Below are 17609 nucleotides of genomic sequence, written 5' to 3'. Positions count from 1 at the left end.
CGTTACTGGCAAGCCCACAGGGGCTTGACACCTGCACCAGGCAGCATGGCAACCCAGACAGGCATGCCCTGGGCTGCGGAGGTTACCATTATTTTTCCATGTATAAGATGCTGCACTTGTATAAGACACACTTGATTTTTGAACAGGGTGTTTACAGGAAAATATAGCATCTTATACATGGAAAAATGCGGTAAATTGTTCCCAAATTGTACTTTTCTCGAGATACATTTCATTTTGGTTGACACTCAAGGTATACTAATACTCCCACACTTCCTCATTAAAAAAATGACATGAAAAATAGCAATTTTCACCATAAATTTACAGAATGAGTTTAACATCTAAGCGTTCATTTTATAATTTATTTCTAATTCTCATTTAGTTCTAATTCAAATTTTACTATCGGCACAACAGAGGTGTGTAATCTGGGTAAACTTAGAAGCATCCAGCATTGTGTGCAAGATAGCATTCTGGACCAGTTGTAGCTGTGGTCTTCAAAGGCAGCTCCATGTAAACTACATTGCAGTAATCCAAACAGGAAGTAACCGAGGCATGAATGTCCGTGAACATGGCTTCCTAGCCCAGAAATGATGACTCTGTGCAAAGGCAGATAGAATAAGAGCCATGAGGGCCCTCAAATTGATATCCAGAGGCAGAGAGGAAATATCACCAAATTCTATGGGTGGGCAAAACCCAAAGCCACTCCCATCTTCCCAGGATTGAGTCAAAATCCGTTCCTCCCCATCCAGAACTTCACATTTTATTTACTTTTTACAAAATCTATCATATAGTAAAAACCCATAGAAGCCCCACCCTGCTCCACGGCAGCAACAACAATCAAATTAACCACTTCTTCAGCTCCGTCTTCATTTGTGGTCCCCAGGCCCACTGACCTAACCACATTTTTAGGACTTTTTGGAAAAGCAGCAGGGTGGGGGCAACTGTACCTCAGTTTTGGTCATATCTGTATCATATGCAGCGTTTGTGGCTAACAATAAGAACAATACTAGTCTGTTTTTCCACATTTGAGCAAGTATGCTGCCAACATAATTAAAGCTCAGCTTTTATCTTAGAGTTAGACCATTCACAAAATTCTGTGCTAGCTAGAATCTCTAATCTAGAAATTATCCTGAAAACCATCATACTTTTCTATATCTCACCAAGAGGCATATGCAGTGTACTGACACAAACTTATATGCTAGGAGAGATTTTTTTCCCTGTTTCTTTTTCATGCAAACACTCACACACATTCACATAGACACTAAGCCATGCTAACAGATAAAACATAAGAAATGGTAGAATTGTTCTGGTAGTTCTAATTTCAGGCTATGAAAGTGGGGGGGGGAGTATTTCAGTATTTCCACATTGCTTTACTTCTTATCCTCTTGTATAGACACAAAACCAGCATATGCGGGGTGGGGGGGAAACTAGCCTGGAGTGTTAGTTTTACAATTGTGATTAGTTTATTTTTATTTTTTTTACAAATAAGGAGAGGATGTAATTAATCCATGCAATGCTGAATTATGTCCACTTGACTCATTTAATAACATTTTTTTCATCTTCCCCAACCTCCATTATGCTTAAGTTTCAGACAGAATACATGAGATTAAAAAAAGTGGCCAAGGACATCGGAAAAAGGGAATTGAGGAAAAGATACTGCTTCCCATCTCTGTCATTACATTACTTGTTTCATTGATTCTTCTTGGGTGTTCTGCCTTTGGAATATATGAATGTACCAAAGAAAAGGGGTAGGTTTACCTGTCATGTATCCCTTCTGAAGGGGTAAATTGTTTTCCAACTATGCATTCTTGTGTAGCACTATTTGTAGTCTGTAAATATCGTAGTAGAGTCAGATATGCCATTGTTCATGCAATGGAGGAAGGATTTAGTAAGTTACCAAAGGTACAAATACAGCACCACGGGATTAGGGGGGGGGGGAAACCAAGAAACCGCTGAATATAGCGGTGTTTCTCAACCTTGCAACTTTAAGATAAGTGAAGGTGAAGTCTGAGAATTCCCCAGCCAGCAAGAATTCGTCTCAAGGCTGACTGATTAATTTTGGGAGTTGAAATCCACTCATCTTAAAGACGCCAAGATTGAGAAACACTGGAATACAGAAATGGGATATAATGGACCTAAGAAGTGGTTTTGCTCACTTTCCTGTTGTTTTTTTTAACAATTTGGGCCCTTGCTGTAGGCACAACCAAGGAGAGCGTGTGTATATGCACGTACCTGGTGGCTTTTAAAAATGTCATATAGCAAGATACATAGCAAGGTATTTTATGATTAATGGCATTGAATCATGTGATAAATTAACTGGACTTAAGTACTTTAGTACTTAACAGTAACTAAATACCATTCTACAACCCTAGAGGTCAGACTCCGGGTCAGACGAGATGTACGCAAACAGAGGAACTTGAAATAACATCCTTCAATGCTATTGTGAATATTGTGGATGAGGTATCAACATTTTCAGATGACTCCACGGCCTCGCAAGACAAAAATGAAAACAGGCCACATCATTAGTCTAGAAAAACAGCTGGACCTGCTTAAAAGAAGTAACAGCAGAAGCAGTACTTATCTATATAGCTATATATCTATAACTCTTTCTTTTAAATTTAAAGAATTTCAATACTTTTTATTCTTCTATATATAATGTAAAATAATAGAGCTTTGTTTAAATAATGGTGTAATTTAACTTTTAAGCAATTGTTGTAATTCTAATAAACGTATATGATTTTTGTTCTTTTTTTGGGGAGGAGTACTTTTTATTTATTCTTTCAATTTATCTAGCTGACCATCTCATACATATGACTGGGCTGCTTACAAAACAGTTAAAACAATATAAAATGACTGAACGATACAACATACAGTAACAGTTTGAAACAATAAAAACACTTTGTAGGTAATCAGAATTACTGCTGCGTTTGGGTTTTTTTGGATATTTGAAGTCATATTGCTGAATATTGTGTTTTAACATTTTTTTCCCTTTCAAGTCCTCCTACAAAAAAAACCTGAATAAATTGAGCTGAAGAGAAGCTATCTCTAACAAGGCGCCAGCTTAACTTTTGAGGCCAACCAAGATCATGTATGTTACTTTGGATTTCAGATCTTTTCCTTAATCTGCCCCACTGAAGCAGAGATGGGGCAAATACACGGATTTGTTCACAAATGCCCATTTTATATTTCCCAAGTATGTTATCTCCGCTCTTCTTATGGACCTGGAGGGGAGCTGAATTGATCTCACCGGTGGACCTCCTCCTTTCAAAGCTCCCTTTTAAAGAAAAGCTGCCATTTGTAAGGTTAAACTTTTCTGATATGCTTTAATCAGTCCACCTGGGATGTTCTTGTCTTTTACCCTACCACAGAGGTCTTCAAACTTGGCCCTTTTATGACTTGTGGACTTCAACTCCCAGAATTTCTGGGAATTGAAGTCCACAAGTCATAAAAGGGCCAAGTTTGAAGACCTCCTGCCCTACAGACTTCTCTCACACATTAAAAAACAAGGCAGAGATTTGATTGCATGGTTGCAGCTGCCATGCTGATTACACCCTGTCCCAGTGTTGCCTTATCATACATGTCTTAATTCCCTCTCTCTTTTTGGAAGGCACTTTGAGGATTAAATAAGGCCCTTGCAGTACTAATCAACTTTTATGGAAGTTCAGGTGATATTCTGCTTCAGTCAGGAGACAATTAATGGTGATTTCCAGAGGGACTGAGAAATTCTGCTCAACCACCATTGCTGTCTGTGGTATAATACTATCTTTCTGCTCAATATATCTTGTTCCAGTTTTTTTGGAAAAGCCAATGTTGCACTTTTCCTTTTAAGAAAACTACTTTCATGGTATTTTCTTGACTGTGTTACAGAAATGGCTTACCGCTGCTTTCTTCATAGCCGTTTTTGACTTCCAAGAGTTTCATATCTCAGGCGGTCCCTTACCTAGTTTTGACTCAATCTTGATTAGTTTCTGAGTTCAGCTGACATCTTCTTGGCTACTGACATTTCTGAAGCACACGCAGATGAGGGTAATTCAGTTTATACACGGGAAACCTTATTTTATAGGCAATTATGCATCATCATTATCAGCATCATCATGGATTCTTGAGGCTACATGCTCTGGCAAGTCACCCATCCCTACAAAAGTGTTTCACATGCAGATTTTTATGAGACAGAACAGAGAACTTTTCAGGATTGGTTTTAGTTACAACTGGCAACCCAAGGGTGACATGGTGTGGAAGAAGGTATTCTTCCTATGAAAAGTTGCCTACTTTTCCCCCTTAAACCAAATCTCCTTTATGTCTATGGTAGTTGAGAAGTAGTAGAAAAACAGAAAAGAATAACAGAGTTGGAAGGGACCTTGAAGGTCTTCTAGTCCAAACCCCTGGTCAGGCAGGAAATCCTATACCATTTCAGACAAATGGCTGCCCAATCTTGTTAAAACTTCTAGTGCTGCAGAATCCACAACTTCTGGAGCCAAGCAGTTCCACTGATTAATTGTTCTGTCAGGAAATTTCTCCCTAGTTCTTGATTAGTTTCCATCCATTGCTTCTTCTCCTGCCTTCTGGTGCTTTGGAGAATAGGTTGACCCCCTCTGCTCTGTGTTTTGGAACACTGCTATCATATCACCCCTAGTCCTTCTTTTTCAGCCACCTCTCCTGGACTAAGTCCTTTTAGTGGACTGAACTGCCAGTACTAATCATTCCCAACCAATGCTATCTGGAAATGATGGTGCAGGTAATCCTCAACTTACAACAGTTCATTTAATGACCGTTCAAAGTTACAACAGCATTAAAAAAAGTGACTTATGACCGTTTTTCAGTCACGACCTTTGCAGCATCCCGGTGATCAAAACTCAAGATACTTGGCAACTGGTTCATAATTATGACCGTTGCTGTGGGCCAAGGTCACGCGATCACCTTTCCTGATCCTCTGACAAGCAAAGTCAATGGGGAAGCCAGATTGACTTAACCACCGGGCCACTAACTTATCATCTGCAGTGATTCGCTGAACAAGGTAGGCAAGAAAAGTGGTAAAATGAGGCAAAACTCGCTTAACAGAAATTTTGGGCTCCCCTGTGGTCGCACGTCGAGGGCTACCTCTATCGGGAGCCCACGAACTGGATGGTAAGGTGGTGGAGGAAGGGAGGTTGGCACCCCGCGTAAAGATGGTATTATCTTTTTAGACCGTCTAAAGCAGACCTGTCAAACACAAGGCCCAGGGGCCGGATCCGGCCTGCGAAGTGGTTTCATGTGGCCCGAGAAGCCATCCTGGCCCCCACTGTCTTCGCCCTGGCCCAGAGACCCTCCTTCTGCCAGAGACCCTCAGATCTGTCCCACTCCTGCCCAGACCCCCATAGGCACCCTTGATGCGAACGATGTAGAGCTGGCCACGCCCACCCAGTAGGCCATACGCACTCTAGCCACGCCCACCCAGGCCATACCCACCCAGCCCCCTGAGGGCAACCGCAATACTGATGCGGCCCTCAGTGAAATTGAGTTTGACACCCCTGGTCTAAAGCAAGGGTAGGCAACCTTGGCTCTTTTATGACTCGTGGACTTCAACTCCCAGAATTCCTGAGCCAGCATGGCTGGCTCAGGAATTCTGGGAGTTGAAGTCCACGAGTCATAAAAGAGCCAAGGTGCCTACCCCTGGTCTAAAGGCAGTCTTGCAAGTCCCAGCCAGGCCGGAAGAGAATGCCTCCAAACAGTCCCAGGACGAGCCGCGGAGGGGTCGGGGCGCTTTTGTGAAGCTTCTTTCCCTCAGAGCGTCGGGAAGGGAGGCGGCAGCCCGCGTCGGAGGGGCAAGCAGCTGCGGCACATTCCCCTCCGCCTAGGGCCGCCCGCTCTCAGCCGAGGGCGGAGTCTCCCCGGCTGAAATTGCTCTGGGGGCCTCCACCGCCGCCTCTACGTTGTATCTTCCGCGACTTCGCTCAGCAAGTGAGGGGAGGCGGAGGCGGGGGGGGGGGAGTCCTGTTGCCTGCGGCGGCGGCGGCGTTACAGCTTGCAAAGCCGCAGCCGCGGCCGGCGGAGCTCTGCCGGCGTTCCCTTCTCCGCTTTCTCCCTGCCGACTGCCCGCCAAAAGCGGAGGCAGCTTTCCAAGAAGCCGCGGCTCCGGCTGAGCCCAAAGCGGCCTCTAAGCGGCGGCGGCAACAGCGGCAGCGGCTTGGGGAGGCTTCCGCTGTCCCCCTGCTCCGCCTCCACCATGTCTGGAGCCGGGGACGGCGGGGCGGGGACTCCCAAGGCGCTCCCTTCGTCTGGACCCAAATCCCTGCAGGACATCCCGCACCCGCTGGCCGTCGCCTCCAGCAGCGAGGAGCTCAGCCTGGAACTGACGCCCAGCCCGGATTTGCAACTGCTTCGCAGCGTCGCCGACAAGGTAAGCGGGCCAAGAGCGCCTTTCTCCGAAAGAGGCCTCCGGGACTGGGTGGGCTACGGCGGGGAAGGCGCAGCAAGGAGCTCGCGAAGGAGGAGAGGCACTGCACGGCCGGGTTGCGGTTGCTTTGTTTTTGTGATGGCGAGGAGCTCCCGGAGACGCAAAACATTGGAGGGGAAAGGAAAGAAGAGTGAGTGTGTGTGGGTGTGGGTGTGGGTGTGGGGGGGCTTTAGTTACTTGTCCCTTGAGCCAAAATGGTGGGAATCCAGCTCTCGGGGGAGAGAGAGAGAAAAAGAGCCAGCTGGTCTCGTCCTCCTCGTGGCAGGCAGCCTCTCTCGGTCGAGTGAGGAGGAGCGCGAGTTGCGGGTCAGATCGGGGTAGCTTTTTATGACTTGTGGACTTCAACTCCCAGAATTCCTCAGACAGGCACGCTGGCTGAGGAATTCTGGAAGTTGAAGTCCACGAGTCATAAAAGGGCCAAGTTTGAAGACCCCAAGGCAGGGGTCAGCAACCTGAAACAGTGAAAGAGCCACTCGGAACCGGTTCCCTCACAAAAGGAAAAACTGGGAGCCGCAAAAAATGTGTGCGCATGTGCGTACATGTGCGCATGCGCAGAACAGGATTTGACTGAAGAGTGGAGCCAAGGCGAGATATGCACCTACCCTGCATATTTGAATTGATTAGTTGAACTTTTTTAGTCCCACTTTTTTTTTTTGGACTGCACATGGCAGAGGACTGGGAGCCACAGGAGACGGCTGAAAGAGCCGCATGCGGCTCTGGAGCCGCGGGTTGCAGACCTGTGCCCCAAGGGATCCCGCGGAAAGCGGCGGGTGCGCGCGCTGGTCGAGCTTGTCGAAGCTCGGGGCTCTTTATTTGACACGCGTCGTGGGAGTCGCGAATGTTGGGGGGGGAGGAGGAGGAGGAGGGGGGGAGGGTCGGTGCAGAGAGCTCCTCCGTTTCTCCCTAGTAGTTCAAGTTTTGCCCTGGTCTCCCTAAGACAAGGGTAGGCAACCTCGGCTCTTTTATGACTCACGGACTTCAACTCCCAGAATTCCTGAGCCAGCCAGGCTGGCTCAGGAATTCTGGGAGTTGAAGTCCGTGAGTCATAAAAGAGCCGAGGTTGCCTACCCCTGCCCTAAGACGTGGAGTAGCGTGTTGTAATCTGCCAGCGTGTGGCGAAGCGACCTCTGTGTCGGGGCCTTTTTTTTTTTAAAAAAAAAAGAGCCGGTTTTGGTCATCCTTCAAAGGGTGGCGTAAATTTAGTGGCTTGTATTCCTCTTGAGTTGCCTCTCTTGTTTTCAAGGCTAGTTCCCTCCCCTCCCGCCCCCCCTCTAATAGCTTCAAGGAGAAGTGTAATTGTATAGTTCAGGGGTAGGCAACTTTGGCTCTTTTATGACTGGTGGACTTCAACTCCCAGAATTCCTGAGCCAGCATAGCTGGCTCAGGAATTCTGGGAGTTGAAGTCCACCAGTCATAAAAGAGCCAAGGTTGCCTACCCCTGGTAGAGTTGATCAAAAGATGCTTGACACACTTTATCTTTGAAGGAAAGGGTACAAATTAGCAGAGGAAAGGTAAAGAGCCTTGGTGGAGCAGTGGGCTGATGCCTCCTTAAGTAACACCAGCTGCCTGCAATTAGTGCAGGTTCGCATCCCACCAGGCTCAAGGTTGACTCAGCCTTCCATCCTTCCGAGGTAGGTAAAATGAGGACCCAGATTGTTGGGGGCAATAAGCTGACTTTGTAATAATGCCACTTGGGGTGTGTGTGAAAGCCCTAATAAGCAGGCATATACATAGAATGAAGGCTACTGCTAAGCTTGTAAGCCGCCCTGAGTCTTCGGAGAAGGGCGGGATATAAATGTAATAAAAATTAAAAAAAAATAAAAAACAACCAAAAATAGAGCCTGGAGAAAAGAAGGGTGCAATCTCCCTCCCCTCTCCTCCTCCCCCTTAATCTAAGCTTCTCTTCCACTGCAGGAAACTGCAGTCAGATGAAGGTAGTAGCCAGTGCTTTTTTTGTAAAAGAAAAAGGTGCCGGAACTCACACGTGTCATACAACCCGCCTTGCCTAGCCTACAAGGTTCCATTCAAAAAAGGTGCTGGAACTCCGTTCTGAGCGTTCTATGACAAAAAAAAGCCCTGGCAGTAGCTGCTCATACCTTTCTCCGTGTGCTACAAGGAGAATTAGATCTTTGTGCCATGCCGCCTCCTTCCTTTGCCTGAACATTCACTACTTCTGTTCTTCTTTCACTGAGGAGTTGTGAGGGGGAACAATCAACCTGTTGCCATTGTCTGCGGCTGTTCCCCTGCACCTTTCTGTTAAACCTTTTGCTCATATATCTTCTCTTTGCGTAACAGAACAGGAAGGATTGGGCTGACCACCACCAACTGATGGTGAGAGAATAAAGAATAAGCGCTGTTCCCCTTACTAGCCCTCTCCCACTGAGGGGGAACCAGCAGAGTAATTGCTCCTTGCAGACGCAGCTGCTACTCAGCTGGTTGCCTGAGCGGGCTCATCAGTGAAAAAGTCCATGTGAGGATGATGTCACTGCATCTTTGTCAAAACAGGGCAAGCAGATTTAACAGGAGTGGCTGTGAATAGTAATCCGCTTCTCATTCCCAGGGTTGCCTAGAGAAGGCTGTAAAGATAACCATGTCTGCCTTTTTTTTCCTGTGCCCCATTGGTAGACTGCAGTAATAGCTTGTGAATAGCTTGACCTAAAATATTCGACAAGGCACAAACAGCATTGCACTAAATCAAGTAGTGTATTTTATTTGTCTTTGGTTCAGTGCGTTATGTGGACTGACCTCCTGCAGCTTTTAAACCATGGTTGGTTTATTTTATTCACATTTATATGACTGCCCATCTCGCAGACAGTGACTCTGGGCAGTGTACAAAAGTCCAGTAAAACAAATATATAAACAGTTACATAAATCTATTTTATTTTTTTCAAAATAATTATGTAACTGTAAAAACAACTGAACAAGATAGAATAATAGATGGAAGGATGTTAATAACAGTGGTGCTAGCTCATGAGTTCAACCATCCCCTGGGGTCCCCAGCCTTCTGGGATAACTAGGTCTTTGATTATGTACTACGAGACAATATAGGCTGATGTTTTGCGAGTCACGCTCCTTTCTTTATCGGAGCTGATCTGAAATCATTTGGCAACAGATATTACTTCTTTGTAGATTGCCTGTGGAGCATGATGACTGCAACAAGTAATATTATAGTTGGGCTGAGATATAGCATCATTCCTTTTCTGGTTCATCTCCTGCCAACTTTAAGAATATGTATGATATTGTGGCAAACCTCCTTGACCTAATTTTCACAGTTAATGGCTGTTTCCTGAGAAATGGTACCTGTATTGATTGTTGTATTTATTACAAGTATTTCCAAGCCGTTGATCAACATTTCAGTCTCCCAAAGTTGGGGATAAGAAGAAAACAGCTTATATTTTCCACATAATAAATCTGCAATGCTATACATAAGCCATTAATTTAAACCAGGCCGGCCGTAATAAAATAAAATCAGACTCCAACATGTAACCAGCCAAACAGCTAATGAATGAATGAGCTTAGTATTGTCAGTAGGGATCATACATGGATTGATAAACTAATGCTGCAACATTAGTGACTGTAACGAATGAACGAAATAAGAAATGGCTTTGTTTTGTGTTGTTTTACAATTTGGAAACCTCAATTAAAGAGAGGATCCTTTCCAAATGGGTGCATCTTTTAGTGCACATTCAGGCCTTAAATTATTAATTGAGGTTATTGTACAGACAAGATAATTACAGTAATCACAGAGCAGATGCCTTATAATGTTAACAATTCTACATGGTTTTTGCTGAGGTATCAAATAAGTTTGGCATGTGAACAGGCAACAGGTTTGCATTCATTTTGCTGTTGTGGTGACAGAATTAGTCATGCTTCAAGAGCCTGCTTTGCAACCTTTGCTAGGAATTAGTGTACCAAGCCTCTTATTCCTGGCGAAAGACTTTCTCCATCTGTCTGTCTTCCAAATGGTCTGGATTAACACAGCTGGAAACGGCAAGTGTGTAGTGTTGCTATCAAGGGCCATAGTTCAAAGTTCTCTTTTCAAGCGGCATTTGTTCAGTATAACCTACACAGTATGCCATTATACAAGTAGTCCTGGAGTTTTGACCATTCGTTTTAATGATGGTTTGAAGTGGTGAAAAAAGGAACTTGTCGTCTGTCCTTGAAGTTGCAACCATCGTGCCACTTCCCATGGTCATATGATCACAATTCTGGTGCTGGGCAACTGACTTGTATTTACATACGGTTGCGGCATCCTTTGTTCATGTGATCATGGTTTGCAACCTTCCCAGCAAAGTTAGTGGGGAAAGCTGGATTGCATGATGATAGTGTGATTCACTTAATCATGCGATTCACTTAACCATGGTAAAAATGATAAAATCAGGTCTGATCACATGATGACTTACTTAAGGAATATATTGCTTAGTGACCAAAATTCTAGTTCCAATTCATCCATTCAAGGACTACTTGTAGTCTTATTGTCTCAGGGGGCTATGTTCTTCTCATTCTATTTAGATAATATTGCAGTATATAGATCAGATGTAAGAAAATTATTTCTTTCCTGAGATGGAAGAAGCAGCATGATGTATTCATATGATCTTGTGTCTTGAATTTTAATTAATAGAATAATCTAGGCTTAGCAGACAGTGTCCTAAATTCTCATAAAGTCTTCAAACAAGACATAAATATAATTCCAGGCATTTGGTGGTCCTTTGTTATAGAGAAGATCAACTGTCACAAAATGTCTAGTAGACAGACATTGTAGGAATAAGGCACTCTACCCATCCTAACTTTTCCTGTGCCAACAATTTAATGTGCATGCATCTGAGACCTTAAAAGTATAGGTAAAGGTAAAGGTAAAGGTTCCCCCGCACATGCGTGCTAGTCGTTTCCAACTCTAGGGGCCGGTGCTCATCTCCGTTTCAAAGCCGAAGAGCCAGCGCTTGTCTGAGGACGTCTCCGTGGTCATGTGGCCGGCATGACTAGACGCCAAAGGCGCACGGAACGCTGTTACCTTCCCACCGTAGTGGTCCCTATTTTTCTACTTGCATTTTTACGTGCTTTCGAACTGCTAGGTTGGCAGAAGCTGGGACGAGTAACAGGCGCTCACTCTGCTACGCGGCACTCGGGATTTGACCCGCCAAACTGCCGACCTTCTGATCGACAAGCTCAGTGTCCTAACCCACTGAGCCACCGTGTCCCTCCTTAAAAGTATATTTGGAGCTTTTTCCCAGAGACACCAAATTCCAAGCTTTTGCAAGGAGTGTTCCTGGCTTTGCTGCTGTTGATGTCTGCCTTTGATGTTGGTCCCTTGTGTGTCAAAACAACAACTCTGGAGATTGGAGGGGATGGTGTCTTCAACTGCCCTCAGGAATTTCCCTATATAAGCAGTTCTTGCTTAGCAACCATAAGTGAGACCAACAGCTCCATCACTAAGTGTTGCGATCGCTAAGTGGAAAATCATGATTGTGACAGACTTAGTGTCATTTATCATTCGGTTTTTAGGCAAAATATGTGACTGCATCTTGAGAGTTTACTTTAGCATCCTCCGGTACCTCTGCTTGTTGTAAGCTAGGATGGATAGCGAAGCTATTTTTATTTAGACTGTCATAATTCTGAATAATTGCTAAATGAGATAATTGGTTAAGTGAGGACCACCTGTGATGTTGTAAGACAAGAGTGAGAAACTTGTGGCTCTCTAGATAATGCCAAACTAGTACCTGGTAGCTCCAACCAACATTAAGAGATTCTTAATGCGGTACTGGAGGTTCACAGATTCATAAGATTCCTCATCCTTTGTTTAGATGTTAGAATTCCAAGAATTTAGATCAGACTTCCCTAGTGTATTTATTTTTATTTATTTTTATTTTATTAGACTTATATACCGCCCTTCTCCCATAGGACTCAGGGCGGTTCACAAGGTTTTTTAAAAACAATACAGCAATTACAAAAATTAAAAACAATTAAAATGATTACATTAACCTTGAAATAAAAACCCCAATTAAAGTACAATTGAAACCCCAGTTAATACTCTCAGTCCAGGCCAGAAAGCTCAAAGAGCCAGGTCTTCAGTGTAGAATGGAATGGGATAGGAGTAAGGGTGAGGACTAGGACTAGGAATAAAATAGGGATAGGGATAGAATAGGGGTAGGGTTAGAATAGGAATAGAATACTTTATTTGGCCCAAGTGTGGTTAGACACACAAGGAATTTGTCTCTAATACAGAAGCTCTCGGTGTACATGCCAAGTAACAGAATAATGATAACCATAATAATAATACCAATAGGAGGGGGGAGTAAGAAGGATAATAAGGATAAATAATACTATAGCCATACTACTTGGGTAAATACACATAGACATCAGATACGGTAGCACTGTGAGAATTAGGTGTTCTGGAGAGTGAGGGCAAAAAATGTCCCTGTGTCTAATTGTTTTTGCCTGTGATGCCCTGTGGTGCCATTCCGAGGGGAGTTTGTAACAGTTTACGTCCAGGATGTGAGGGATCTGTAGATATCACTTCAGCCCTCCTTCTGCCCCTCGCAATATACAGATGGAAGGCAGGTTGGTTGCAATGATTCTTTCTGCAGTCTTAACCATCTGTTTGAGTTTGTTCTTGTCGTATTTGGTTGCTATATCAAACCAAACAGTTACAGAAAGTGCATATGACAAGGTCAATAAATCCTCTGTAAAACAGTATCAATAGCTCCTGGAGCAGTCTGAATTTCCTGATTGACACAGAACATCATTTTTAATGATGGCTCTAATGTTAAGTGTCCATTTCAAGTCCTGGGGGATTATAGAACCCCCAAATTTGAAGGACTCTATGGCTGATACTGTACAGGTAGTCCTCGACTTATGACCACAATTGAGCCCAAAATTTATGTGGCTAAGTGAGATATTTGTTAAGTGAATTTTGCCCCATTTTCTTGCCAAGTGAATCACTGCAGTTGTGAAGTTAGTAACGATAACCAAATCGGGTTTTATCATAAATATGAGTCAGTCGCCAAGCATCTGGATTTTGATCACATGACCCCGAGTATGCCGCAACAGTCGTAAAGTATGAAAAATGGTCATAAGTCACTTTTTTCAGTGCTGTTATGACTTTGAATGGCCGCTAAAAGAACTGTTGTAAGTCGAGGACTACCCGTACTGTCAAATATGGTAAGTGGTGGTAAAATGGAAGGTCTTCTCCTAAGATCCACTCTCTTCTCTACGGATTTAAACATATTCGGCTCTAGGTTGTTAACAGCTGCATCACAGGGCAAATTGTTCAACCTCGCGTCTACATGGAGAACTCCTCACCATCTTGAATAAGGCCGATGACCCTTGTATTGTTGGCAAACTTCACTACTTTAACAGCGGAATCCTGTGAGGTCCTATCTAGGTCCTATTTAGGTAGGTTGAATAAGGGAATGCTTGATTTTTATTATTATTATTTTTTTGTTAGTTTACAGATTCTACTGAATTGGCCTGCCTCCCATAGGGAGTATACTTACCAAGAGTAAGTTGTGAAGAACTATAGCTCATCTGCTGCCAGAGTAAACATCAATACTACTTGGCTTTTACAGTCTAATAATGTAGGTTGCTTTATCCTTTTTTAGCCAATATCAATATGGAGAAAGTTAATTACAGTAACTGCAGTCTGATGCTGGATACTGTCCGGAGATAAATCTATATATTTTAAGCCAACAGGGATTTAACTTAAATGATTTTTTTCCCTCCCTCTACAACGAGTGTTGGTTTAGGTGATTACAGGCTTTCATTTACAGCTAATTTTGGAAAAGGGACCTTGAAAGAATCAAAGCAGTGATAATACGTCAATGCTTTAGCTAAGTATTAGGTGTCACAGGATAACATGGAAGCTACAATTATTCTTATCCTCTGTAGTTGTACATTGAAGAATGTTGAATTTTTTTCAGTCCCTCCCGATTGAAAAGAGTAGAAATAACTACATGAGGACTGAAATCTTTCAGCTTCTTTCTTACAGCTACTGGTTTTTAGCACCTTTTTAATCTTGTCTAGGTTCAGAAATGAAGGAAGGTTGAACTCGGGAATTCTAAGGCCGAGGATAGACTGGAAAGTTGAAAAATATTGGAAAGGAAGGCAGTGGGAAAACATGGTTGCCAAGAAAACTGCATGGTTATACCTATGTAGTTATCAGAAGTCAAGCTTAAACTTAATAATAAAGTTGGAAGGGACCTTGGAGGTCGTCTAGTCCAACCCCCTGCTCAGGCAGGAAACCCTATACCATTTCAGACAAATGGCTGTCCAGTCTCTTCTTAAAAACTTCCAGTGTTGGAGCACTGGGAGAGATCATCCATGGCTTCGGAGTAAGGTATCATCAATATGCTGATGATACCCAGCTTTTCATCTCCACCCCGAACCAACCCAGTGATGCCCTCGATGTGATGTCCCGTTGCCTGGAAGCGGTACAGATTTGGATGGGAAAGAACAGGCTCCGGCTCAACCCGGCCAAGACTGAGTGGCTTTACGTACCGGCATCTCGTTTAGTCCAAGAGATTCCATCTTTGGTTATAGGAGGAGAGATGTTACCTCCCGTTGATAGAGCACGCAATCTGGTTGAGATTTAAGGTGCTGGTACTTACCTTTAAAGCCCTACATGGCTTAGCTGGGATACTTGCAGGATCATCTGCTGCCAGGAACGAATTCCCATTGCCCAGTACGCTCACACAGAGAAGGCCTCCTCAGGGTACCGTCGGCTAAACAATGTCGGCTGGCAACCCCCAGGGGGAGGGCCTTCTCTGTGGGAGCGCCAGCCCTGTGGAACCAGCTCCCCCATGAGCTTCGGATGGCCCAAGATCTCCGGTCCTTTCGCCGCGGCCTCAAAACACTCCTTTTCCACCTGGCTGACCTGGACTGACAGGGATTTTAATTATGTTTTTAATTTTTAACTCTAACTTTTAATTTATTTTAATTTTAATTTTAATTTATTGTACAGAGGCCTTTAATTTTAATTTTTTATCTTAACTTCTGTATTTATTATATGTTACTGTTGTTAGCCGCCCTGAGTCCTTCGGGAGATAGGGTGGCATATAAGTCCCAATAATAAATAAATAAAATAAATAAATTCACAGCTTCTGGAGGCAGGTTGTTCCACGGGTTAATTGTTCTAACTGTCAGGAAGTTTCTCCTTAGTTCTAGGTTGCTTCTCTCCTTGACTAGTTTCCATCCGTTGCTTCTTGTCCTGCCTTCGGGAGCTTTGGAGAATAGCTTGACTCCCTCTTCTTTGTGGCAGCCCCTGAGATATTGGAACACTGCTATCATGTCCCCCCTACTCCTTCTCTTCATTAAACTAGACATTAAGCTAGACCAGGGCTTTTCAACCTTTTCACCCATTGTATCACTTTTAGGATATCTGAGTACCACCAGTTGCCTAGCAAGGTGTCAAAAACTTGATGACAAAAAAAAGGAAAAAAGTGATGAAGTACAGTTAGTCCTCAACTTACAACAGTTCACTTAGTGACTGTTCGAAGTTACAATGGCACTGAAAAAAGTGCTCCCCAAGCCACAGCCGAGCAAGACACCTGCCTGCCAACTCGGCGGCACTCTTCCTCCTGTCCGAGGTTTTCATTGTTGTGAGCATTTCTGTTGTGGATTGGGGGGGTGGGGGGGTGTTTGGTTTTTATTTCCCCCCCCTCTGCTGGTTGGTTGCAGCAGGTTTTGGTCACTTCACATAACCCTGGGACACTGACTGTCATAAATATGAATCAGTTGCCAAGCATCTGAATGTAAATCACAAGACCCTGGAGATGCTGCAACATTCCAGCTGATTGGTGCTTCTTCTGGGCTCAGCAGAAGTGCCAGGATCAGCGCTGAGCTCCAGCTGGAGCCTGGCACTGATCCTGGCGCTTCCGCTGAGCCCTGACAGCCCCGTAGAATCGCTGATCCTGGCACTTCTGCTGAGCCCTGACAGCCCTGCAGCTCCGCAGCTCCAGCCTCCCCCGCTACCACTTTTCTAGGATGGTCCCCTACCACCTGCCAGGTGCCAATGTACCACAGGTGGTACCCGTACCACTGGTTGAAAAGCCCTGAGCTAGACAACTTGATGTCTTTACCTTTGGATATTGCTGGGCCAATGCAGCAGCAGGGGTTCAAATTTAGAAAACCCATAATCAAATGCCAATATAGAACAGAAGAATATTTTGCTCATGCCGGGATGTGTGGAAGTATACATGTCTTGGATATTTCTCAAGCTGATACAGTCTTGAGGAAAATTGAAAGTTTGCATAACTTCAATAAGTCGTACGGTACGATAATTGACACACAAGATGTGCTGCAACGTGGACATAAAAATCTGTCCAGATTGGCAAATGTTCATTTAGCATAAGCCCTGTTGCAGAGATGGGAAAAGAGGAAGTTTGTGATGCTATTCCTTCCTCCAGTGACTCAGGATCATTTGCAACTACCGTGTTGGGATGTCCTCTTTCTCTCAGAGTTGTCAACTTCTGCTTCTCCGACAAATAACATCTCCGTCAAGACGATATTTGGCTAAGTTGTAGCTTTTGGTGAGGTTTTATTTAGCAGCTGTGGTTTTTAGTTGCGTGCAGTCTTTCTGTTTAAGGAAGACGGCGGCGGATTAATTGGGCTCTTTAGTCATTGGGTGTTAAAGCATAATGAAAGGTTAAGCAAAACCAAATAGCGTTGGCGAACCTTTTGGATTCTGGGTGTCAACAATTCAGAAAACGTCTAACTTGACTCTGCTGGTGTGTCACCCACCCCTCCTCCTGAACAAAAGAGAAACAACTCTTTAGGTCAGGGGTGTCAAACTCAATTTCATTGAGGGCCGCATCAGCATTGTGGTTGCCCTCAGGGGGCCGGGTGGGTGTGGCCTGGGTGGGCGTGGCCTACTGGGTGGGCGTGGCTAGAGTGTGTATGGCCTACTGGGTGGGCATGGCCAGCTCTACATCGTTGGCATCAAGGGTGCCTCTGGGGGCCTGGGCAGGAGTGGGACAGATCTGAGGGTCTCTGGCAGAAGGAGGGTCTCTGGGCCAGGGCCAAGGCAGTGGGGGCCGTTCCCTCACTGTTTCCAGGATGGCTTCGCGGGCCACATGAAACCACTTCGCGGGCCGGATCTGGCCCCCGGGCCTTGTGTTTGACATGTCTGCTTTAGGTAGTCACTTATAATTCAGCAAACCTCTCAGGCACTTATTTCGGAGGCTGT

The 17609-nt window shown here is 44.4% G+C and overlaps 1 protein-coding gene across 1 annotated transcript in view; it reads left to right on the top strand.

Moving 5' to 3' along the window:
- The first annotated feature begins 5714 nt into the window (after window positions 1–5714).
- Window positions 5715–17609, top strand: part of SNX30 (sorting nexin family member 30) — a 37001-nt gene continuing 25106 nt past the window's right edge. The window contains exon 1 of the mRNA XM_081316263.1: window positions 5715–6373. Within this exon, the coding sequence (XP_081172389.1) occupies window positions 6200–6373 (174 nt within the window). The 5' untranslated portion in view covers window positions 5715–6199. The remainder of the gene's footprint in view (window positions 6374–17609) is intronic.

The sequence above is a fragment of the Vipera berus genome (genome assembly GCF_964194415.1).
Source record: "Vipera berus genome assembly, chromosome: 2".
Lineage (NCBI taxonomy): Eukaryota > Metazoa > Chordata > Lepidosauria > Squamata > Viperidae > Vipera > Vipera berus.
This window is presented reverse-complemented; position numbering and strand designations above follow the sequence as displayed.